The 24,253-nt window shown below is 42.6% G+C and overlaps 2 protein-coding genes across 3 annotated transcripts in view; both read right to left on the bottom strand.

Moving 5' to 3' along the window:
- Positions 1-17,617, bottom strand: part of STK26 (serine/threonine kinase 26) — a gene marked incomplete at its 3' end in the record, with an annotated part of 41,777 nt that extends 24,160 nt beyond the window's left edge. Inside the window, exons 1-2 of one of the 2 annotated variants that reach the window (XM_081896989.1) lie at positions 17,049-17,617; positions 16,459-16,608 (exon numbers count right to left, since the gene is read on the bottom strand). In XM_081896989.1, coding sequence (XP_081753115.1) covers positions 16,459-16,500 — 42 coding nt within the window. In that variant the 5' untranslated portion in view covers positions 16,501-16,608; positions 17,049-17,617. The remainder of the gene's footprint in view (positions 1-16,458; positions 16,609-17,048) is intronic. The other variant, XM_081896988.1, reaches the window with a different exon arrangement.
- The window catches only part of IL13RA1 (interleukin 13 receptor subunit alpha 1), a 439,968-nt gene that overhangs the window by 357,904 nt on the left and 57,811 nt on the right, over positions 1-24,253 (bottom strand). The gene's annotated exons all lie outside the window — the stretch shown is intronic.

Genomic DNA, 24,253 nt, shown 5'->3' with positions numbered 1-24,253 from the left:
TCTCCCACTTTCTGGACAATGAAGTTGTCTGCAAGGCCAGTGAGGAATCTGTTTGACCTTATGCTCTTGGCTGAGTTTGACATCCAACAAATATCCGGGTAATTGAAGTCCTCCATTACTACTATCTCCCTTACTTTTGCATGCTTGGCCATCTGTTCCAGGAAGGCATCATCTATATCCTCCGTTTGGCTTGGGGATCTATAGTAAACTCCCACAATGAGGTCCCTGTTATTATTCTCTCCCTTAATTTTGATCCAAATGCTCTCACTTTGGCTTTGAGGTTCTAAATCTTGGATCTCTTCACAGGTATACACATCCCTGACATATAACGCCACTCCTCCTCCTTTCTTGTCTTCTCTGAAATAGATTGTATCCCTCCATTATTACATTCCAATCGTGGGACTTATCCCACCAGGGTTCAGTGATGCCTATTATGTCATATTTAGTTTGCTGTACCAAGAGCTCAAGCTCATCTTGTTTATTTCCCAGGCTTTGCGCATTAGTGTACAGACATTGAAGTCCATTAATCATTCCCCCGTGTCTCTTATTTAAGGATTTTTTCCTCCCACCACTAGGTCTGCGTGCTGTTTGCTCCATTTGGTCTGTGACATTTGGATGATCATCTTCATCAATTGATAGACTCCTACCTTCAGGAGCACTGTCTCCCTCTTGCATCTCCCCCCCCCCAAAAAAAAATATAGTCCGGCCCCCCACAAGGTCTGAGGGACAGTGCACCGGCCCCCTTCTGAAAAAGTTTGCTGACCCCTGCCCTAAGCACTATCCCATCACACTGGCTATGCTAATAGATGCTAGGCAGTAACATTTTGCAACCCAGGAGTTATCTTTCCCAGGAACTTTACTCAGCCCTTTGCAAATACAGAATTGCAAAGGCCCAGGGAACTTATGCACTACAAACAAGGCCTGAACCTGGAGCATGTTCCAATTTGTACTTTTTTTTAGTACAAGCCGCAGCAGTTGTGCAACATTCCCAGCTTGCCTAATTGTTCCTCTTTAGAAACCAGCTGATAATTGCATAGACTATTTCCTTCAGCGCTAAAACTGTTCTAAAGCCTCATGGAATTTTCCACTTCTAACTCTTCATCCCCAGCTGTACCCCACCCCAAGGACTGGATGCTACCAGAAAAAGGCAAGGGTACTGCTGCAAGAGGAGAATCAGGATGCTTGTAAAAAATCACCTCTCAAAGATAAAGAAACCAGCAGGGATTTTTCTTTTCAAGTTTACAAGGAAACATGTGTCAGTTTCCTAGATGTTTAGAAATAATGTAGGTTTTTCCAAAATTAGATATACTTTTAGAATCTCCCACTTTAGAAATCTGTTTAAAGACTGTTAGCAGCTGTATGCAAACATCATCTGAGTTGAAATAAAAAGGGCAAACATAACCAAATTCAGTAATCCAGCATTTAGCAAGGACTTGTTTCCTTAACCATTACATAAACCAGCAAAAACGTAACATTATGTGTCAGTGATGCTCTTTGCTATTCGATACACTATGAGGGATAAAAGGGAAGCCAGCCATTCTAGGAGAAGACCCCCTGAATGCAATAGACCTAAGTACCTTGAATTCAATAGGCCTCATCTGAGTATGACTTAATAGTGCAAACATCATAGGGTTGTCCTCTTTTTCAGGTCTGGTTGCAACATGAGCTTTTTCCTGGACAGGTCCTCTTTTTCAGGATTAAAATTTCTGTCCAGGCAGATTTTTAAAATTTGGCAAAATGTCCTCGGTTTTTTTTGTTTGGTTTTTTGTTTACATTAATCCAAGATTTTTTACAAAAGATAAATACAATTTTTAAAGCCTCGTGCATCACGCTCCCATTTCTCACTGTTTTTCATAAATGGAATATACATGTTAAACAGTTTAATAAATTGTTCTGTGCACACTTATGTTCACAAAGGTGTATGTGGCAAGTGAGAGAGAAATATGTATTATTATTATTATTATTACTACGTTAAAAGTTAAGAACATTGCTACTAACAATATATCTATCACAGCTTCTATAGCTGTAAGAGCTCTGTAGTTAAAAGTAGAAGTTGGCAAATGTGTCCTCTTTTTTTGCTCTTCAAAATATGGCAACCCTAAAACATCATGATAGTTGATGTCACATTTTCCATGTGACATCAAAAAATACTTTTTTCAGTGGCAAGGAACTCTGAACAAAACAATAAGAAGTGATAGAATTCTGAAAACAATAAATAATCCTGCACTCACTGTCTAAATTAGCAGCACTTGTACTGAAGAGTCACTATCTATACTGTCACTTTGAAAATCCTCCATAAGAACATAAGCAGAACCCTACTGGACCAGAACAAGGATCCATCCAGCCCACCACCCTGTTCTCACAGCGGCCAACCACAGGCCCATGGGAAGCCTACAAACATAACTTGACCACAACATTACTCTTCTCTCCTGCAGTTCTCAGCAACTGGCATTCAGCGGCATGCTGCCTCCATGGAAACTAATGCAGCAGGCAGTTTGTACATGGCCAGAAGCAATGTTAGCAGGAGACCTGCCTGCACTTCCCCATTCCCGCGTTTAGCAGGACCATTCTTTTTGTTCTCCCATTGTTTGAGACAAAATAGCAGGGAAAGTGCCCTCAATTATTCCAGCTCCCCATGGCATTTTCAACTGTGTGAACTCAAGCCAATGATCCCCAGCAGCCAAGAGTGAAAGCGAACAATCTTCGTAACTTGCAGGATTAACATTCAGGGGTTCATCATTCTGTGTCAATCCTTAAGCCTAGCAAGAATCATGTATCAAAATATTCTTAGTGAGAAGAAGCCACGGTGCTTCTCATTGGAAAAGCACCCCTCCAATTTGTCATTCCCTTCAGCCTCCAGCAAGAATACTGTTCCCCATACACTCATCCACAAAGAGAACACTTCCCAAAATGGACAATGTTTTGGGGATTCTAAACTTGTCCTGGTTCATCAGTGTCCACTGGATGATACCAGATTGTGATTTTTTAAGCTTGATGGGGCTGGATCTCAGAGCTTGTCAATATATGAGACCTTTATTTGTAGTTTTGCAACTGAGCATTTTTTAAAAAATTACACAGATGAAAGTCATCAACTAAAGCAGCTAAGTTAAAGAAGATTCTCCTAAGGGTAGAGGTGAGTTTGCACAATTAAAAGTCAAAACAAGAAGTTCATAACTCCACAGCCCAATTTTGCCTTTCAATTCGCATTTTGATCCATCATGACATTCTAAGGATCTCTTAAGAACCATAATTGTAGCAGGACAGTTATTCTTAACTTTGTACAAGTTATTCTATGTTATTTATTTTGGGGAAGATTAAAATATTCATTTCAGGAATGTTATTTAAGTAGGATAGAAAACTAGAGATGGAAAATTGCCTATAAACATAGATCTCCAGAGAACACATGAACCCACTAGAACTGCCTTCAAGAAGCCATAAACTCTCAAGCTCCATTCCCCTTCTGTAATGTGGTGAGGATACTGACCTAACTTGATCTTACAGCTTGCAAGGAGGTCTGTGAAGCACTTTGAAGCCTTTCAAGTGCAAGATGGTAAACGCTATAAGTAATCATCAATATGCCTTTAGTACCATATTAAGACTTTCAAAAAACAATTCATACATTTTATGATGTCAGTTGAACCCTCAACTTGAAGCAGCTACTTTACGCCCATGAGCATGCATAGATATTAAAATAATACTACAAAATTTAGAATAAATTTAACTGTGGATAATGTGCCTAGCCTATAAAGGAAAGTCTTCCTATCAACAAACACTAAGGGAAGTTTGAAAGCAACAAGAAAGCACAACCCATATTCTCTTTTCTACCTCAGCCCCCAAAGTATGGGATTACAGTGGTACCTCGGATTAAGTACTTAATTCGTTCCAGAGGTCCGTTCTTAACCTGAAACTGTTCTTAACCTGAAGCACCACTTTAGCTAATGGGGCCTCCTGCTGCCGGAGCCCAATTTCTGTTCTTATCCTGAAGCAAAGTTCTTAACCTGAAGCACTATTTCTGGCTTAGTGGAATGTGTAACCTGAAGCGTATGTAATCCAAGGTACCACTGTATGATACTTTTGACAGACAGCAAAATAAAAACTGGAGGATTATCTCTATGTTGTGGACTCTTCTTCATTGGAGGCTTTTAAGCAGAAGCTGGCTGGCCATCTGTCATGGATACTTTAATTGAGGTTCCTGTGTTGCAGGCAATTGGACTAGAAGACCTCTGGGTTCCCTAACTCTACAACCTTTTTCAAGGACCACATTCCTGTGTGGACAACTTTCCAGGGATGCCAGTGGTGAGCAGGGTCAGAAGCAGAATTGCAACAGATGTGACTCTTACCTTTTTATGGTAGGTGACATTGCAGCCTTGCCAGAGGTTTCTACACCCCACCCCCATTCAACCACTACCTCAAGGTCACAGTTTAAAAATACATTCCATACGGGCAACAGCACCCATGGAGTGTGTGGAACTGGTCTGGTGAGAGGAGGTGTATCTTGGGAGGCACCCCAGGACCTGGAGGGCCACATTTGGCCCCCAGGATTGAGGTTATCCATAACTGGTCTATAGTTCTCTCCATTACAATAAAAAACACAGCAGTTATCTGTAAGCTAGTGAAAAGATCATATCCACCATGTTCAGGGAAGCCTTAGCAAAACAAATATTTACAGAGAGATTAAGGATATCTGTCATGTCAGTATCTTCACTGGAATGTTCTTGAGATGTGACACTGCCCAATAACCTGGTGGTTCTTGTTTGAGATTTCACACCCCTGTCATGAGTTGATATTCTGTTGTTCGCTTGTAACACTCCCATATTCTACCTTAATGTGCTGAGAAATCTTAGCTTGCCCAGTAGAAGAATCCTTTTGTTTAATAGTTTTTTTTCTTACAGTAATACCTGCATTGGAGTCATGAATTCAGTCGTGCAAAATATGGAATACAAACTACAGTAGGTAGCCTCAAAGAAAGAGTAGACAAGGAACTATTACCACACAGGTGGAGAGATGAAACATGAAGCGGTATGACTTGCAACAAGGAAATCTCTTTAACCTTTGTATGTTATATTTCACTGTTTTAGTTCCTTCATTAGTTTGGGTCAGGAATACTTTTCAAGATGACGAAATCTAAATCTACATGAAGATATTTACCAAGCATTAGTGCACTGAATAATGTATCCACCTGTTCTGTAAACCAGCAAAGCCTTAGCATTTCCCAAATGCAATGCAATACACTTATCTAGGCTGGTATCTCATGGCTATGAACAACCAAGGGTTACTCTGGTAGCAATATACATTTGTGAATATTGTGAAGCAACCAGATAATGATCCAACACTGCTAGAAAAGCTGGACTACCCCATAAGACATGGGTCCAACACCTAACAGAAAATAATGCCAAACTCAGCGCTGCAAGTGGCACTACTCTAGTGACAGATGCCTCATTTGCAAAAGGGGAAGAGTCCCTTCTATGCTTCAGAAGGCCATTAGTTACCTTTAATCCTGGCACCTACTCATATAGAAAGTAGATTTAAAATGAAAAAGACTGGAGGTATATGCTCTTTTACTGACTCTACATGCCATAGTAGGAATCAACCATCTGTGAGGTACTAAACCCGTATAGTTTAAGACAGTGGTTCCCAATTATCTAACTACTGATGACCCCATTTTTCAAAAGCAAAGCCAAGGACTGCCTGTTTTTGAAAAATTTGATATCTATAGTAGTTTTTGTTATGTGAATGGTGCCACAGACCCCCTAGATGGGTTACGCTGATCCCTTGAGGTCTGCAGACCACCAACTGGGAACCACTGGTTTAAAAAATAATGTAATTTGCCTTCGCTTGCAATTCTACAAGGAGTAACTGAATAGTCCTGAAAAGTGTTTTGCACTTAAAACCACAGCTGTCGTTTTCTGTGAAAAGCAGAAGTTTGGCATATACATAAACTCTTACATCAGCCCTCAAAACAGGAAGGTTGTTTGCAATATCTGTCTGACACTGAGCAGTCTATGCAAAATTAATTTGTGTTCTCAAGTCTAACAAGTTAGCATGTTTCAACATCACAGAAACATCAATCAAAAGTTAACATGACTAGCTGCTCCAGGTCATACTGGAACACCGAGCTGCCTTCCAGAGTGGGTTGTCTGAGGCTGCAAATTAAGAACAATGTTTCTACCAGTCTATATCTTTGTGAACACCCACTTCAGTCAACACTTTTTGATCCTCCCTGCTATAATGCTAAATAACCTAAAACTCAAGAGGGAAAACAGTGCCTTTTCTCCTGACAAAGCAGAGTTCAAAGCTTGATCAAGATGACAACAGAGCAGGAATATCAAGAAGCACATAATTATTAACATGAAGCACTTTACTTTTATAAAACGTACAACAAATCATTACCCTTCATTACAACAAAGCACATAGTCTGCAAGTTTAAATGAATATTGATTTCTTCCCCAATTAACAGTTTTCAAGGGCTCTCTACTGTCTTTGGAGCCAATACTGCAACCCTGGCTACATCTGTGTTGAAAAGTCTCCCAATAATTTTAAAGGGATTTAAACCCAACAAGGTATTCTCAGGATTACAGCATTAGCCTTCTCACTAGTGTCTGATTGTATGCTAGAAATCATTTTCTTAGTTCTATTTCTTTCCAAACTAGTTAAAATGTTCCAAGTTATTTTTGTTATCTTTAGAACTATAATTAATCTTTCTACAGATTAGGTATTCCACATAAACCCATCAGAAGTGGTGATCTTTATTTACATCTTATCTGGAGCACTTCGTCTTCAAAAGGGTGGGTTTTTTTGGGGGGTGTCTTTTGTAAACAAGTTACTCCACAAACCTCTGGAGTTATGAGCAAGAAAGAATGGCTAATTTCATTCTGAAAGTTTTGTATTATTGCACCACTTTCTCTAACTGACAATAATTCGACCGCGACAGACCAACACAGCTACCTACCTGTAACTAGTGCGCATTTGTTACACTTCATATACTTAATATTTGCTGCTTTTACTAAAGGAGTAAGTCTGCCTTCATTTTTACTATACTCTTCAAATATTTCTATTGTGACAATTGGAGTGCCCTCTGAAAACAGCTTTAAAAATAGTATTCTACTGACCTGTTCTTTAGTATCAATATTAGCCTCCAAATTCCTATCGGCCAAAACAGGAGTTCTGTGTGCACATTTTTGAACTATAAACTCCAGTTAAACCTGAAGAACCATCACAGACTGAGAGCAAGCTGTGAATTCCATCCCATCACATGCAACACAACTGGAGTGCTGGCCAGTTTCCAAGCACAGCCTTTGCATAGATATGCCAACAAACATGATTTCAATCTGACAGATATCGCTAAAGGCTGAAGGCAAGTTCTAATGTTTCATCCAGGAAAAGTAGTAGCTGTACCTTGGTTTTCGAACAGCTTAGTTCTCGAATGTTTTGGCTCCCAAATGCCACAATCCCTGAGTGTTCTGGTTTGCAAACTATTTTTGGAAGCCAAACGTCTGATCGGGCTTCCGATTGGCTGCAGGAGCTTCCTGCAGCCAATCAGAAGCTGCACTTTGGTTTCTGAACCTTTTGGAAGACTTCCGGAATGGATTCCGTTCGACTTCTAAGGGATGAATGTAATGTGAACCAAGGGCTGTGAAGCTGCTACATTTTCTGGGGATGCAAAGTCCCAACACAACTCCCTCTTCAACTGAACAAGTATTCCTGTACTCCTTCAAACCCATCCAGAATGGCATCAATAAGGTTGGAATCTCAGTATCCCCTCATGGGTAGGTGGTTGCCATGTTTACCTGTTCAGGAACTTACCTGTTCAGGATGGTGCTGCACTGGCTCTGAAGGAACTAGTGCATTGCTTGGAGTACTCCTGAAAACACATTTGTAGCTAGAAGTCCAAGTGTCCTCTGTGGACAGGAGTGCCTTTTATGAGCTTCATCTCGTTCGTCTGGAACTACAGCTGTTCCTGAACAGGGAAAGCCTGACCACTGCAGTTCACCAAGTGTTGGAAACCTCAAGGCAAGATTACTGTAATGTGCACTATGTGGGGCTGCCCTTGGGTCTGGGTCAGAAACTCCAGCGAGTGCAGAATGTGGCACTCAGACTGTTGAAAGGAGCTCCGAGTTGAGAACACATGAAGACATTGTTAAAACAGGAGCACTAGCTGCCCACTTACTACTGAGCCCTTACATCCCAGATCGATCACTGAGATCACGAGCAGGAGCATCGCTGGTCATTCCCTGAGTTGGTAAGGCTCATTTGATAACAAGAGTCTTTATTTTCATTGGCTCAGTTCTGTGAATACTCTGCCAATGGAAATTCAGCAGACACCTTCTGTGCCATATTTTTAGAATTTCTGCTACAAACTTTTCTACCCTGCCAGGCCTAGCTATGCAGGCAATTAAGAACACATTATTCTACAATGGTTAATTGATGTCTGTTTTTAACTTTGTTATGGTTTTTATTGTACAGTTTTATGTTTTATTGCTGTAACCCACTTCTATATATTTTTATAGCATAGCTGTGTATAAATATTTTTATTTTTTTTAAAAAAAGAGTGCCCCTGGTGGGATAAAATGGCAGATAGAAAGGCACATCTACCCACCCTCCAAATTTTGTAAAAGGAAAACTTATATATTATATTAGTGAACAAGCCACTTCCAGGGCTTCTGATTGAACTTTCAGTTCTCCACAGCCAGAAACCACATTTATGCTTAAATGAGCCTATTTTTATTGTCAATCAGCATCTCATTGTCAAAATACTAAAGTAGTTCAGAATTCAGTTAATAACAGTAGGTATGTCAGATCCAAATCACAGACAAACTACATTACGCTACCCAAGACAACTCAGCAGGCTGGAATGATTTAAAATTAGATACGAATTTTCAGTATAAATATGCCAGTAACCTCTACATATGTAAGGAACGCAGGTTCCATGGAAGGGAACTAAGTCAAACACACACAAAAACTCCTGTGGCTCACCACAGAGCACAGAAAAAAATCAAAGCTAATACACAATGGAAAGATCAAAGTAAATGCATATACAGTGGTACCTCGGGATGTGAATGGGATCTGTTCCGGAGCCCTGTTCACATCCTGAATAGAACTGTGCAGGTCGCGTTTTGCCGCTTCCATGCATGCACGTGATGTAATTTTGAGCATCTGCGCATGCGCGAGGGGCGAAACCTGGAAGTAATGCACTCCGTTACTTCCGGGTTGTCGTGGAGCGTAACTTGAAAACGCTCAACCTGAAGCACATTCAACCCGAGATATGACTGTAGTCCTGTTCACATACTGTTTGTGTGCACACACTATACTGTTGTAACCAGTCTCAACAATCTTTGGAAACTTGAGTACTTTGAGAGGCAAGGGAACCTCTTCAGAAAACTCTTAACACCATCAAACTTACAGTTCCCATGAATCTCTGAAGGAAGTCATGACAGCCTTAGGATAACCTGATTTAAATTTAATACCACGTATTAAACCCAGAAGTAGTACCTCGGGTTGAGAGCTTTGCCCCAGGATGAGAATGGAAATCGTGCTCCGGCGGCACAGCAGCAGCGGGAGGCCCCATTAACGAAAACGCGCCTCAGGTTTAGAATGGTTTCAGGTTAAGAACAGACTTCCGGAACAAATTATGTTCGTAACCCGAGGTACCACTGTACTCTTAAATACCTGCCTTAAACTGTGTTTTATCAATCATTTTAATGTTCTGTTGTATATTTTTGTAAACTGTTTAGAAAGCTCTCTTACCATCATGCAGTCTATAATATATAATAACAAATTCAATTTTAAAAACACACACACTCCTTTTCCTTTCAAACAGAGTTTGAGCCTTAGTGCAACATGTTATTCAATAACTGGATGTTGGTTACTTCTGGGCCTGGCATGCAACAAATTTGCCTTATGATTAGCCCTGGCTGACCTCAAGTAGACATGGGAAGGCCTGGAAAACCCCTGGAAATAACAGGTTTTTCTCCATTAATTCCCAAAGCTGTTTTTTAGAAATCCATGAGAAAAATGACAAAGAGGAAGAGGAAGAAGAAATGGAAAATGATAGCAGTAGTTTAGAAAATGAGATAGAATAAACTGCATGTATATGTTGTGTCTTCTGTTTTTTGTTTTTTGTTAAAGCACTACTCAAAGGGTAGACCTTCTATGGAGCTTAAATATTGAGATAGATCTTAACTTTATTTGCTATTGGTGCTAAGGTGCAAATCTGATTATTTTTTATGTTGATGGTTTTTTTGCTTTTTTGTTGCTTTTGAGGGAAAGGCAGGTGGTTACCTGTTTTATTGCAAGCATAATACTTTTATATACACTGCGTTTCATGCAATTTGTAAAACTACTCCACACTGAACTTTGTTTCAATTTTTCCAAAATTTCCATTTTTCCAGGGGAAAACAGGTAAAAAATGTTTTTTTTCTCTTGGCTTCAAAATTTCTGGAAATTTTACATCTCTAGTCAGGAAGAATAAGACAAATGCACACATAAAGGATGGGGGATACCTAGTGTCCTGATCAAGTGACATCACAGTATCGCTCTATTCTGCCTTGGTCAGACTACATCTGGAATACTGTGTCCAGTTCTGGACATCACCGTTTAATAAGCTGTTCAGTTTAATTAAACGTTCTGTCCAGCGCCGAGGGCCTTCTGGCAGTTCCCTCATTGTGAGAAGTGAGGTTACAGGGAACCAGACAGAGGGCCTTCTCAGTTGTGGTGCACGCCCTGTGGAATGCCCTCCCATCAGATGTCAAGGAAATAAGCAGCTATCCTATTTTTAAAAGACATCTGAAGGCAGCCCTGTTTAGGGAAGTTTTTAATATTTAATGCTGTTTTGTTTTTAACACTTGATTGGGAGCCGCCCAGAGTGGCCGTGGAAACTCAGCCAGATGGGCGGGTATAAATAAATTATTATTATTATTATTATTATTATTATTATTATTATTATTATTATTTTGACAAGCTGGAGCATGTGCAGAGAAGGGCAACCAAGATGATCAAGGGTCTGGAGAACCAAGCCTTATGAGGAACCGTTGAGGGTGTTGTGTATGTTGAAATATTCTTTGCCAAAGTAACATTCTCTGTTTGAAAACCACAGTCTCAAAGTCGCATATAGATAACTTAGTTACGTCTAACCACATGGCCAACTTCTAATACCTGCAGGACTTGGACAGTGATCTTATGTATGTATTTATGTGTGTGGGTTTTTGTATGTAAATGTATATGTAAAGGTAAAGGACCCCTGGACAGTTAAGTGCAGTCAAATGTGACTATGGGGTGCAGTGCTCATCTCTGTGTTCAGGCCGAGAGAGCCGACATTTTTCCACAGACAGCTTTCCGGATCATGTGGCCATCATGACTTAACTGCTTCTGGCACAACAGGACACCGTGACGGAAGCCAGAGCACACGGAAATGCTGTTTACTTTCCTGCTGCAGGGGTACCTATTTATCTACTTGTAGTGGTGTGCTTTTGAACTGCTAGGTTTGCAGAAGCTGGGGTAGAGCAATGGGAGCTTCCCCCGTCATGCTGATTTGAACCACCGACCTTCCAATCAGCAAGCCCAAGAGGCTCAGTGGTTTAGACCACAGCGCAACCCATGTCCCTCTATGCATATGTTTGTAAGTGTGTGTGTGTGCGCACACACACACAAGCACCAATGCAAGCAGAGAAGTCTCTGCCTAGAAGAGCTTATAATTTAACATTCTACACAGAGGAATAATTTGAGAAAAACGTCACGTATGGTAAGAATGTATATTTAGCTACTGCTGAGAAAACCCATACCTTCCTCTAAAACTAGGAACTGAGGTTTGAAGAGCTGTAGAGGGTGGTAGTAGCGTATTATAACCAAGGAGGGAAGAAACATTATCTGATGTTTCCATTTTTGTTCCCGCTGGTTTTAATCTTACCATGACATTTTAAGTTGTACTTTAAATTGGAGTTTTTTAAAGCATCTCTGTGGACCTTGGCTTAGGTCCAAGATACCTTAGGGACCAGCTTCTCCCATGCAGCCAACCTACTACCAAAGATGTGATGGAGAAACTCTTATCTAGGTCCCAACTATGGTGTACGTTCAGCTGCTGGGGCTGAGTGAAAGTGCCTTCTCCATGGCTGCACCTAAATTAACGAATTATTTCCATTGAGAGGCTTGTATGCACCCTGCCAAAAGCTTTTGCCATACAATGAAGCACTTTGCTAGGCAGGCAAGACAAAGACCACAGATACTTAGTAGGCAAAAACCTTGTCAGAATTATTAAAATGTCTTTTACCAAATGGTAATCATCCATCATGCAGCAACATGTTCCACAGCCTTGGTGCAGCCACTGATCATTTCAATTTCTAATCTTCTACCTACAACATTAGAAACTGAAATTATCAGTGGCTGCACCAAGGTTGTGGAACATGTTGCTGCATGTTGGATGAAGAACATACCATGAAAAAGTTGCAAGCTGTCACCTATTAAAGTCTCTGAAATGTTCTTAGATATTGGGAGTGGGAGAAGGGAAGAAGAGGACTGCACGAAACTTGGAAATTCAAGGTGTGCAACGAAGTTTAATGTTAATGATACTGGTAGAAAAGTTTCAAAGATCACCCTGTCCCAACATGAGAAACCATGTAAAAAAAACATGCATAGCTACCAAATACATTCTGCGAGTATAGACCTATGCTTTAAACATAGAACTGTGAAAGGCAGCTTCCAAGATCCACATTTTAGCACAGAAGATCAACAAGCATTTGGCTTTTATTAGACTGTGGGTGAAGCAAGGTGAGATGGGTTGTATAATTCTATTCTTCATGGAAGCGCTGCCATAATAAATCTGTGGGAAGCAAATTGTGGCAAGAACCATGGATGAAGCCAATAAATCTGATTTCAAGTCACTTGAACAGCATTCATTAAATAAAGGTATGTTTTGGGTATCAAAAAGTACTGAATAGTTTCTACAGTCACCACAAAGCTAGGTGTCTACAACAGGGGTGGAGAACACACCAGACCTCTTTACCCAGACCTCAGGAACCCTCACCAGGCCACATCCCTCACCAGTTCTGCTTTGTGCCCCTTTCTACTGTTTTAATATGGTTGAAATGTGTTCTTCAACTATGAGAATACTTTGTTTGCCTGGACAGAAAGATGGTTTTTGTATGGCTGAAATTTAGCCTACTGAACAAAGGGTTTACCCTGTCTACTTTTATGTCTGGCCCAGTGTTAGAAACTCATATATGAAAGCTATGAGCCAAATGGCTCCTGGAACCTGGGTTACAGGCACAAAAACAGAATGGCTAGTCGCCATTTCTGCCCCCCCAAAAACTATGGTTTGGTATTACATCTCAAGGAGCCCATTGTGTCCCACTGTAATCTTTGAGATATGGGCAAAGCAAGGAAGTCTGAAATAGTCAAAACAGACTAAACATTAAACTAGAGAAAGCAAAAAGGTATAATTATATCATTAACAACTAATAACTCCAGACTCAAGACAACTTTGGTCCACTGTACCCAAATATACACTAACTTGCAAACTTTCAAGCTTATGGATTACTAACTGCTCATCTTTTTAACATAAAACTTACAACACAATCCTATATGTGTCTACTCAAAAGTTAAATCCACTAAAGTTCAATAAGACTGACTTCCAGGAAATTGGGTAGAGGGTTGCAGCCTTAACATGAAATCTAACGTCACAGGAACAGAGGATGTTGCTTTATACCACATCAGACCAAGGGTCAATCTGCAATATTATGAATGCTGACTAGTTCATCTAATAGATTTCTCTACTTGGAAACACCACAGACTGAACCCAGTAGCATATGGTGGTGTGGGCCACCAGTGCTTGCTTACTTGACCTTCTGGTAGGTAGGCTATCTCTGTTTACTGTGGGGAAGAGTGGGAGGGGCAAAGCAGTTGAGAGGTTAGAACTGCCTAAATGTACTGGAAAGAGCATCTTATTTGGCTCTGCTGGTGTGATTGTACATAGCCAAACTACCCGCTGCTTTGTCTCTCCCAGGAACCAGCAGCAACCCACCTGCAAGGTCAGGTAAGCCCCACTCCCCTGTCTGCTAGCGAATGAACTAGGAAACTTTTGTACGTGAGGCAGGTGCTCTATTACTGAGCTACATCCGTTCCTGACTTACAACTGAAATGCTACCTAATATACTGGTTCAGTAAAAAATAGTTACCATATACAGTTAAAGTTGTATCTAAGCGATACTGGGTGGTTTATGAAGGAAGATTAAAAAATCCCACTCCCCCCACTCCCCCTCACACACACACTATTCTTTTAAAACAAGACATGTAAAGAAGATGGATCTAACTATGACAAAACTGAGACACGACATTAAATGGTTAAAACAATTGGAAACACTAAAGTTCTGAAATTATGGATTTGTGGGCAAGTCAGAAATTGTTGGGCAGTAATCAATTTTATAGTAGGTTAGAAACCAATTACCTTGCCAAAGTACCAAAATCTAGAGCAAGATCTTCAAGCTGTGTCAGTTTCCAGCCACCTTCCAAGGAGCTCATGTGATTTTTTTTAGATTAATTTATAGTGGCCAGCTCCTTGATGCATATGATGGAATTAGAGAAGAATGAAAGTAATTGGAGGGTTCATTGACCTTTTGAGATATGCTAGATTTAGATGATAAAAGAGCACAAAGGAATCAGAATCTTTTGATCCACAAAGAATGTAAAGAGATAAAACTGGTCAACAAAAGGGAACCCAAAGCAATAAAACCTACTGGTCCTACCAGAGCACCCTTGGTGGTTGTTGTTGTTTTGAAAAAACCACAGGTCCTTTTGATGGGTTTAGTGGCATTACACAAACACCCAACAGATTAGCAAATAACTAGCGGGAAATGCATCACACTCAAGCACATCCATCCACATGTATACAGTTCCAGAATACTAGCTGCATTCGTCTGTGACAACAAAATGACAAAAAGTACTTCCTTTATTTAAATTCATGCAAGCACCACGGACAGACAAGTATTACTTACAGGTATAAATCTTGACCCAGTTGTAATGTTCCCATTATTGAGTGCACATTATGGAATGCACAACTTCCATATTAGCACCCCCGCCCCCCAAAAAAATCCTGGTTCCTTAACTGGGAGTCTATCTAGCAATAGAGACCAAATAATGCTTAATGTTCAATAAGACTATCAAAACACTTTTTCATGCTCAGAGGTGGTGCATGCAGCAGTGAGCTGGCCACATAAATCCTACCTTAGCATTAGTAAAAGTGTAACTATTTTATAATCTATTTCAGTGCTCACAAGAAGACATGGCACTTTAAAAGTCCAAAACAAAGCACAGCTTTACTTCCTCCACTAGGGAAAGTGAGTAAAAGGACAAGATGGGGTCAGTTGCTGCAAAATAAGGTACTAGTAACTCTACTGAAACATTCTGGGGTTGGCCAGTGCTTGGTGCAAACAAGCGTAAGCATGAATTTGGCAGGAGCAACTCAGCAGCAGTTTAAGGCTGCTGACAGAGATGTTCCATGGCCAATAGCAACTCCTCAGATGTTTTTGCATCTTTCAAGCATGAAATAAAAGCATGCCACAAAGAAGTAATGGCTTCCTCTTCACATCCCAAACCTCTTCAACAATGATAGTGAATGTTGAATGTGCAAGTGTATGTCTAGAACAAACACCATTAGATGTACTGATGGATAAGTGTTTAATACTTATTGTATTTGTTTAAAAATCAATTTTATTTATATACAGTGGACCCTTGGGTTACATACCTCTCTGGATACGTAATCTTTGGGTTGTGAAAGCGGCAAACCCAGAAGTATTTTTCTGGGTTTCACCACTTGTACATGCACAGAAGCACTCTATCACACTATGCGTGTGTGCAGAAGCGGTGCCGCTGGTTACGGATTTTTCGGGGTACACACGGACCTCTGGAATGAATTAAATCCCTATCCAGAGGGTCCACTGTGTGTATACAGAGCTCTACAGTCATCATGATGTAGGCAGAGCCTGTTGGAATTTATTTAATAAAATGTATATACCATACCTTTCTTATTTAATAACATGTATATATTTGACCAAACTGCGGGAGGCAGTGGAAGACAGGAGTGCCTGGCGTGCTCCGGTCCATGGGGTCACGAAGAGTTGGACACGACTAAATGACTAAACAACAACAATATACCACTTGGTAAAGTTTCTAAGTGGTTTAACAAGAATGAAAAGTGGTAAAAACGTAGTCACCTCTCAATTGCATCCCCACTGAGACTTTTCCCAAAATCGCCCTCAAAAAATATATACGCTCCCCGCCCCTTGCCATGTCACTCTTGGACTTCTTGCAGATTTGCTCAATGGTCAGGCTGAAAGGCACATTAGTAACACCTAAGAGTACTAATGGCAATCCACTCGAGCAAAGGCAAGTCAGAACCTGGGATGCAGCAACTGCCCCAGTGTAACCCACCCTCCCCCACCCAGCATGCTTTTCACCACAGGCCTCTCTCACCTGCATACCAGGCACCTGCATGGCGACGGGGGAGTGGGCCATGGTGATCTCAACCCTTCCTTTGGTCTCTTCTCTCCTCCTTGCAGAGGCCTCTTCTCCTGCTGCCGGTAACCACCGCCTCTGCTATTACTGCTTCAGCTGCAACGGAGCCTTTGGGTGGGGGGTAGGGGAAGGAAGCAGAGCATTAAAACACCTTCAGCTGCACCTTCGCCAGCTCCTCGGACCTCAACACACTCCGTTGCTGACCCCGCCACCAACCTCCAGCCCCTTCTTTGGCTCTCCCCCTAGACTGCAGGTGCCAGGTGGAGGTGCAGCAATTCACCACAAAGACACATACTCCCTTTTAAAGCCACCTCTCTCCCCTACCTCGGCCACTCTTCCGCCCCAACCAATCCTCGGGTTTCCCTCACTCTTTCTTCTCAGCCGCCAGCTGCCTCTGGTCTATCGCGGGGGGAGGAGGAGGAAGAGGGCGCCCCCCGCGCACTCACTCAGCTGTCAGATTTTCCACTCTGAGGCCTCCATTTCCCTGCCCCCGCCCCGCACCCTCCGCGGAGCTTCCCCGCTTGTGTCCCGTCCCTTCCGCGGCCCACCTCGGCTCTTCTCCGCGCTCCTCGCGCTCTCGCCTTCCGGGCTAGCGGCGTGAAGGAGCCATCGGCCAGGCGGCGGTCGCCCTGCGGCTGCTGCTCCTCGCGGCCTGCCCGGCTCCCTCGGCGGGTGCTGCTGCTGCTGCTGCTCCTCCTCCTCCGCCGGCGGCGGCGCAGCAGCCCATGACCCGCGCCCTCCGCGGGGAAGCAGCAGCGGCTCGGCGGCGGCGGCGGCGGCGAAGGAGGTGGGCGCAAGAGGAGGAGGCGGAGGAGGCCCCGGCGGGCGCCAGGCGGAGTCGCCTCAGGAGGACGCCGCCGCGGCGGCCATGTTGGCGGGGACGGGGGAGAGGCGGCGGCGGCCGAGGCAGCGACCGGAGAGGCTGAGGCAGCTGCCTCCGCGGGGCCCGAACCCTCGCGCTCTCCCGCAGCTCCCTCTCTCCCTCGCTGGCGGCGGCGGCGGCGGCGGCGGACTCCTGCTTCCCTGTCGGCCCAGCGAGGCAGCGGCAGAGACTGATCCGCGGCCTCCGTCTCCGCAGCGTCACCCTCCGCCCGCCTACGGGGAGGGGACACCCGCGGGGGAGGGAGGAAATTGGGCCGCGGGGGAGGGGAGGGAATCGCGAGGGGGGGCGGGGTGCCCCAAGTGCGTCTGGGGCGCGTGCCAGTCCTGGCTGAGAATGGTGAGGGACGGGGGGTGGGAGGGGGTCCGAAATGGGGGCGGGGAGGCTGTGAGGCGAAGGGTGAGGGAAGCGGGGGGGTGGGGAGCGCTGAGGGGGAAATCATGGGGTGCTCTGGCGGAGGCCGAGGAGGATGTGAGGAGGATTGTGAGCGATGTGAGGGGCAGAAGAATGAGGGGCAGCTGGAGTGGGGGGTGGGGTGGGTGGGGGACGCTGAAGAGGGACACGTAGGACTGGGGGAGGGGCAGCTGAGGGGAAAATGGGGATCCCTAGGTGTGGGGTGTCCTGGTGATGCTGGGGGGTCGCTGTGGTGGCTCGGAGAGGTAAACTGGGGTGGGGGGAATTGTGAGGGGCAAAGTAACTGAGGGGAAATGGTAACTTGGGCTGAAGGGGGGAATGCAGTGGGGGGTCAGGTAAGAGAGAATATTGTGGGGGGGCTAATGGAGGCCTAATTGCGAATGCACTGGGGAAATCGAGGAAGTTCAGGGGTGGGGGTAAGCAGTGTTCCAAAGGAAAGTGGGGCGCAGAGTCGTGGGTGAATTGGGGTGCTGAGAAGGACCGGAGGGGCAGGGCATGGGAGCTCAAAAGAACAAGTTTTAGTGGGCTAAAAGAGAAGCCATGGGGGATGTTGGGGGAGTCGTAGGGTGAACTTCAGGGAAAGTAGGGGACACCCGTGGGGAGAGGGAATCTTTGATTGTAATTATACACATTGCTTTGTCCAGAGTTACACTGGAAACATAGAGAGAGCCGTGCCCTCAAGGAGCTTACACTCTAAGATGCAGGGAGGGAGACAAGGGTATGAAATAGAAATGCTGAGAAGCGGTCCACTTTGTGGAGGATGGTGAAGGGACAAAGCCTGGTAAAAGCCCTGTTGAAAAGGTGGGTTTTGAGGATGGGGGCTAATGGGGAAACTGGGATCCATAGCTGAGTGAGCTTGGCCTGAGAGCAGTATGGGAGGAAGCTGAGAGAGATTTGGGCCTTTAATTGAGTGAGCTGGAGGGAAGGTGCAGAGCCTGAACTCAGGAGGAGCATAGAAAAAATGGGGATCCAGGGGGATCGAGTAAGGGAAAGCTGAAAGTGTGGGAGCATGGATGGGAAACCTGTGGCCTTTAAGATGTTGGACTCCAGTTCCCATCATCCCCAGCCACAAGAGGCCATAGTCTGGGATGATGGAAGTTGTAGTACAGCTGGAAGGCACCTTGAATGGTACTGAAAGGGAGCACACATCTTCCAATTTTTTTTAATTGGTACCCACAGTGATTTACATGTGCAAAGGATGATTGCATCATTTATTTATTTATTTATTTATTTATTTATTGCATTAAAAGTTGTTTCTGGGATACAGGCCTTCCATCCTCACAACAGCTCTGTGTCATAGGTTAGACCAGGGGTTGCCAACCTGCTGGGCATGAAAGCTTCTGTTGGCGCTCCAGACTCTGAGCTTTCATTTAAAATAGATTTAAGCCCTCTTAGAAAGAAAGTTATGGGGCAAAATTTACAGGTGACTTCCAAGTGATTTCTGTGAGATGAGAGTGGTATGGCTCCCTTCTATGTTTACTTGTACTGAAGAATGCGGTATTGTTATTATATAGCAACAGCATCGGTGTGCATATGCAATCTCCATAATTAGGAGCAGCAGGGTATAGCTGACTTCCCATGGTTGTCAGAGGTAATTGTCTCTGTGATTTTGTGTAATGTCACACACTCCACAGCAGCCATTTTGTGTTATGCCATGCCCCCTTTGTGGTAGTAATTTTGTGACGGGCGCCTCAGCACTCTCTCAAAATTTGAAATGTTCCCAGTAGTCCAAAAAGGTTAGCGACCCCTGGTTAGACAGAGAAACTGGTTACAGTCACATTGGGCTTTATGGCTGAGTGAGGATTTAAACTGTGGTGTGCAAGAGACTTAAATAAGAACAGGAAAATTGACAATGGTTAAAAAAAAAACCTTGCCCTTTCCACTTTCGTTTCTGCCTAGAAGTAGCGCTGTTGTGGCCCTTGGATACAAGAACATAAATTCCCAATTCCAACCCTTACTCCACCTTTCCTTTCTGATTAATACTAAATGTTGATGGTGCAACATGTTTACTTAGGAATCACTCCCAAATAAGTATGCACAGAATTGTTGCCCAAGCCTTAAAAAACCTGACATAATCTGAGAGGATGCATGAAAATTTGCTTCCTTTCCTTTTTTGCCTGACAAAAAACCATTCTGAATAACTCGAAAGGCTTATATAGTCTTTCACCAATGTAAATTAAGCAAATAAGACATCTTTTAAAAAGTAAAGAGCCCTGCTGGATCAAACCAAGGCAGGTCCATTGTCTTGCTTTCCTGGGTCATAAACCAGATGCCTCTTAGGCTTAAGCAGCATACACACAATATAATCTACATTCAATGCGCACTGAGATTTCTCCCCCCCCCCCCCCAATCCACACACAATCTGGACCTTTTGCACATTTTATGCCCCTGAAAAAGCACTTTTTCACAAACTAGTTTCATTTCGAAAATAAAAGCTCAATGCAGATTGATTCTGCAATTCAGGTAGGTAGCCATATTGGTCTGACGCAGTAGACTTTTTCTGAAGAAGTGTGCATGCACACGAAAGCTCATACCAAGAACAAACTTACTTGGTCTGTAAGGTGCTACTAGACAATTTTTAAATTTTTAAATATATATTTCTATTGATTCTGCAGTGCATTTGAAAATGGACAGAAGTGGTCCCAGTATACTTTGCCCAATGCTGTCGTATGGAAGCATGTACCAAGATCGCAATTGCCACTTCTTCACATGTGCAAAGAAGAAGGGGAGGGTTTTCAAATGCGTATCAAGTAACCACACACATATTTGTGGACAGCACGATCTATAATGGAAAGAAGCACATTGTGGACAAGTGTGCACTCAAACTACTAGTTTTTGCTTTAAATGGATAAATATGTAAACAGACTTAGGGGACCATTGTTTGGATGAAGCCTGCAACCTTTTTTCTGTAGCAGTTCCTCAGCAACTGGTGCTCAGTGGCATACTGCCTATGAACCAGGAGTGTACCACAAAATTAATCTGGATATCTTTTAAGAGGGCAGTAAAAAATGCAACTAACGCCTGAATTCTATCAGCAACTCATGGCTTAAACCAATACTGTTTACATATCTCAGAATTATATCAGTTAAGCCTATGCACTACCACACAGGATTTTTCCAAGTTCTCAAAGGTATTAAAACTTTCAATTTACTTTGCTCCCTTGCCATCCTGTAATAACAAATTTGTTTGCAGTCTGACTGAACTAAAAGCATAATATCCCTTAGTCATCTGACAAACTGTCCTTATTTTTCTCTCCCAGGTAGACCATTTTGTGATAAATGGTTTTGAGGGCTCATACTATATGCAATATTTACACATTTTTAAAATAATGAAAACATTGAAAAGTAGGTGTTTCTAAAATAAAACCCAGTCTTAATTGCATTCTGCAACATTTCAGGAAATTCAGAAGTACCCATTCATTGGATTTCTGAATGTCCATTGAGCTACTGAACAGTCCTTGACCGCTTTGAACCCAGCAATCTTCAGCTGATCCAGACCCAGAACCCACCTCGGACACCCAACCTACAACGTAGAACTTTCACTTTCAATTAGTACTAATAACACACATTGCTAATCCTAAAATGGCAGTTAAGAGGAATACTGTATACATAGCGTTACCTTGGTACTACTATTACCAGGGATATTTTGCCCCTTATGTCACCTTTCCTGTGTATATAACGGGATACATAATCAAAGGAAGGGGGGAGGACAGGCAAAGCCCGCCTTGGGAAGCCGTCTCTGTGCCACAAATTATTTTTGCCCAGGAGAAGTGTTGCCTATCTAACCCTTTTCTGGTGCTGCAGCGCCAGCAGCACAGGCAGCTAGCTCCCTTGGTGAGTTTTCTGTTGGTTTCTTGTAGCTTCAGGTTAAAAGCAGCTTAAATATCCATTTTGGTTAAGCAGGAATCAGCCAAAGTGTAATGTGTATTTGCAATGTTGTGTTTATTACCTTTTTTTGGTAAAGTTTTAAATTATTATTTCATTTTATAATGTATATCAAACAAAGAACAATAATAATAGACAAAAATTAAAAGAACAACCAAAACTATAAAATAGGCACATAGAATTAGTAGTTGCACGTCTTAGAAATAACAAGTCTTTATTGCTGTTGTCAATGCAATAGCAAGTTGTGAGAACATAAGAGCCCTACTGCATCAGGCCAAGTTTTTGATTTTTGAACAGATGTAGGCCATCACAGTCCAGTGTAAAAGAATAATTATAAATATTTCAATGAACAAACAAATGTAGAACAATGCTCTGAATTTGCACATCAGTTGCTAATGCAGTATCTTGGTCCTCATGATGGATATGGCATTACAATATAAAGTTTGTGTTTCTATTCTCACTTTGAAAAACTGCATTTTAAATTATAGAGTTGTGTCCTCCACTTTTCTACCAAATTTAATTCTGATATCTGATATTAGAGGGTGTTACTGCATTGTGAACAGACACACAAATAGAATGTGCTATAGACAAATTAAAGGCCACTTGCTCAGTAATGTTATTTGGGGATGAAATAGGAGAATCAAGAAATATTGATCTAGCCTATTCTGATCCCACCATAATCCCACACTATTAATTAGTTGGGGGTATGCTATCCTGGAACCTTAATTGTGGACCAAGGACAGAAATTTTCATCTTTCAGCCTTGGAAGGAAGTGACCATGTCCTCTTGGGGTTCATTATGCAGAGGAAAGGGAAAGCCGAGTGTAAGCAGATGTATACTCTGGAATTTAGGAAAGCTGATTTCAAAAAGCTTAAGGAAATGCTGGGTGTGATCCCATGGTCAAAAATACTCAAAGAGAAGGGAGTTCACAATGGATGGGAGTTTCTGAAAGGTGATATATTGAATGCAGAATTGCAAACAATTACAACAAGAAAGAAAGGTTGGAGGTATCTAAAGAAACCGGCGTAGCTATATAATTAGTTTTTAGATGACCTGAGGTTTGAAAGGGGATTTTATAATAAGTGGAAGAAGTGGCAAATCATGAAGGAAGCATATAAATGAGTATCCAAATCTTGCAGGGAAAAGATCAGGCAGGCTAAAATTCAGAATGAGCTCAGGCTTGCAAGGGGTGGAAAAAAAAATTGAAGCAAGAAGAAGAACAAGAACAAGCAATTAGGTCAGGCTTCCTCAACCTCGGCCCTCCAGATGTTTTTGGCTTACAACTCCCATGATCCCTAGCTAAGAGGACCAGTGGTCAAGGATAATGGGAATTGTAGTCTCAAAACATCTGGAGGGCCAAGGCTGAGGAAGCCTGAATTAGGTCCGCTGTGTTGAGAAGCTGGAGAAATGCTGAGTGATGACAGAGAGAAGGCAGAAGAACTGAATACCTGCTTTACCCCTGTCTTCACCTGAAAGGAAAACAGTCCCCAGCTTGGTGATAATACAATAAATGATGCAGGCAGGGAGCTGCAGCCCAAGATAGGAAAATAGGTGGTAAGGGAACACCCAGCTACTTTAAATGAATTTAAACCTCTAGGAACTGATTAACGATATGCAAGGGTACTAAAATAACTTGTAGATGTAATCTCAGAGCCCCTGCAAATAATCATTGAGAATTCTTAGAAAACAGATAAGGTCTCTGTGGACTGAAGACGGGCAAATGTTGTCCCCATCTTTAAAAATCGGGGGTGGAGAGAAGACCCTGGCAACTACTTGGTGTTGATACTAAGAAAAGTTTTTGAACAGATAATGAAATGGTGCATGATGGCTTAGAAAAGGATACTGTGATTTCTAAGATTATGAATTTCTCAAAAGAAGTCATGCCAAGCCAATTCATTTCTCTCTCTCCCTCTAGCGTTACAGTGGTACCTCGCAAGACAAATGCCTCATAAGACGAAAAACTCGCAAGACAAAAGAGTTTTTTGATTTTTGAGTTGCTTCGCAAGACGAATTTCCCTATGGTCTTGCGAGTTTGTTTCCTTTTTCTTAAAACCGTTAATACACAGGGAATCCGTGCTTCGCAAGACGAAAAAATTCGCAAGACGAAAAAACTCGCAGAACGAATTAATTTCATCTTGCGAGGTACCACTGTACAAGCTTCCTGGACCAGGGGAATACTATGGATGTCGTGTTTGTTAATTTCACTAAGACTTTCAACAAAGTCCCCTATTTTCCCTTGGAGAAGCTGATAAAATGGAGGCAGTGGAAGATAGGAGTGCCTGGCGTGCTCTGGTCCATGGGGTCACAAAGAGTTGGACACGACTAAACAACAACAATACATTGTTACTTTTAGGTGAATTTGTAGATGGTTGACTGACCAAGCCAAAAAGTGTTCACCAGAGGTTCTGCATCATCCTGGAAAAAAGTGACAAATGGATGCTCATCAAATTTGCGGGTGACACCAAACTGGGTGGGGTGGCTAATACCTCAGAAGATAGGATCAAGATTCAAGATAACCTTAACAGACTGGAGAACTGGAACCAAACTAACAAAATGAATTTCAATAGGGACAAAT

The sequence above is a fragment of the Podarcis melisellensis genome (genome assembly GCF_964234715.1).
Source record: "Podarcis melisellensis genome assembly, chromosome: Z".
Lineage (NCBI taxonomy): Eukaryota > Metazoa > Chordata > Lepidosauria > Squamata > Lacertidae > Podarcis > Podarcis melisellensis.
This window is presented reverse-complemented; position numbering and strand designations above follow the sequence as displayed.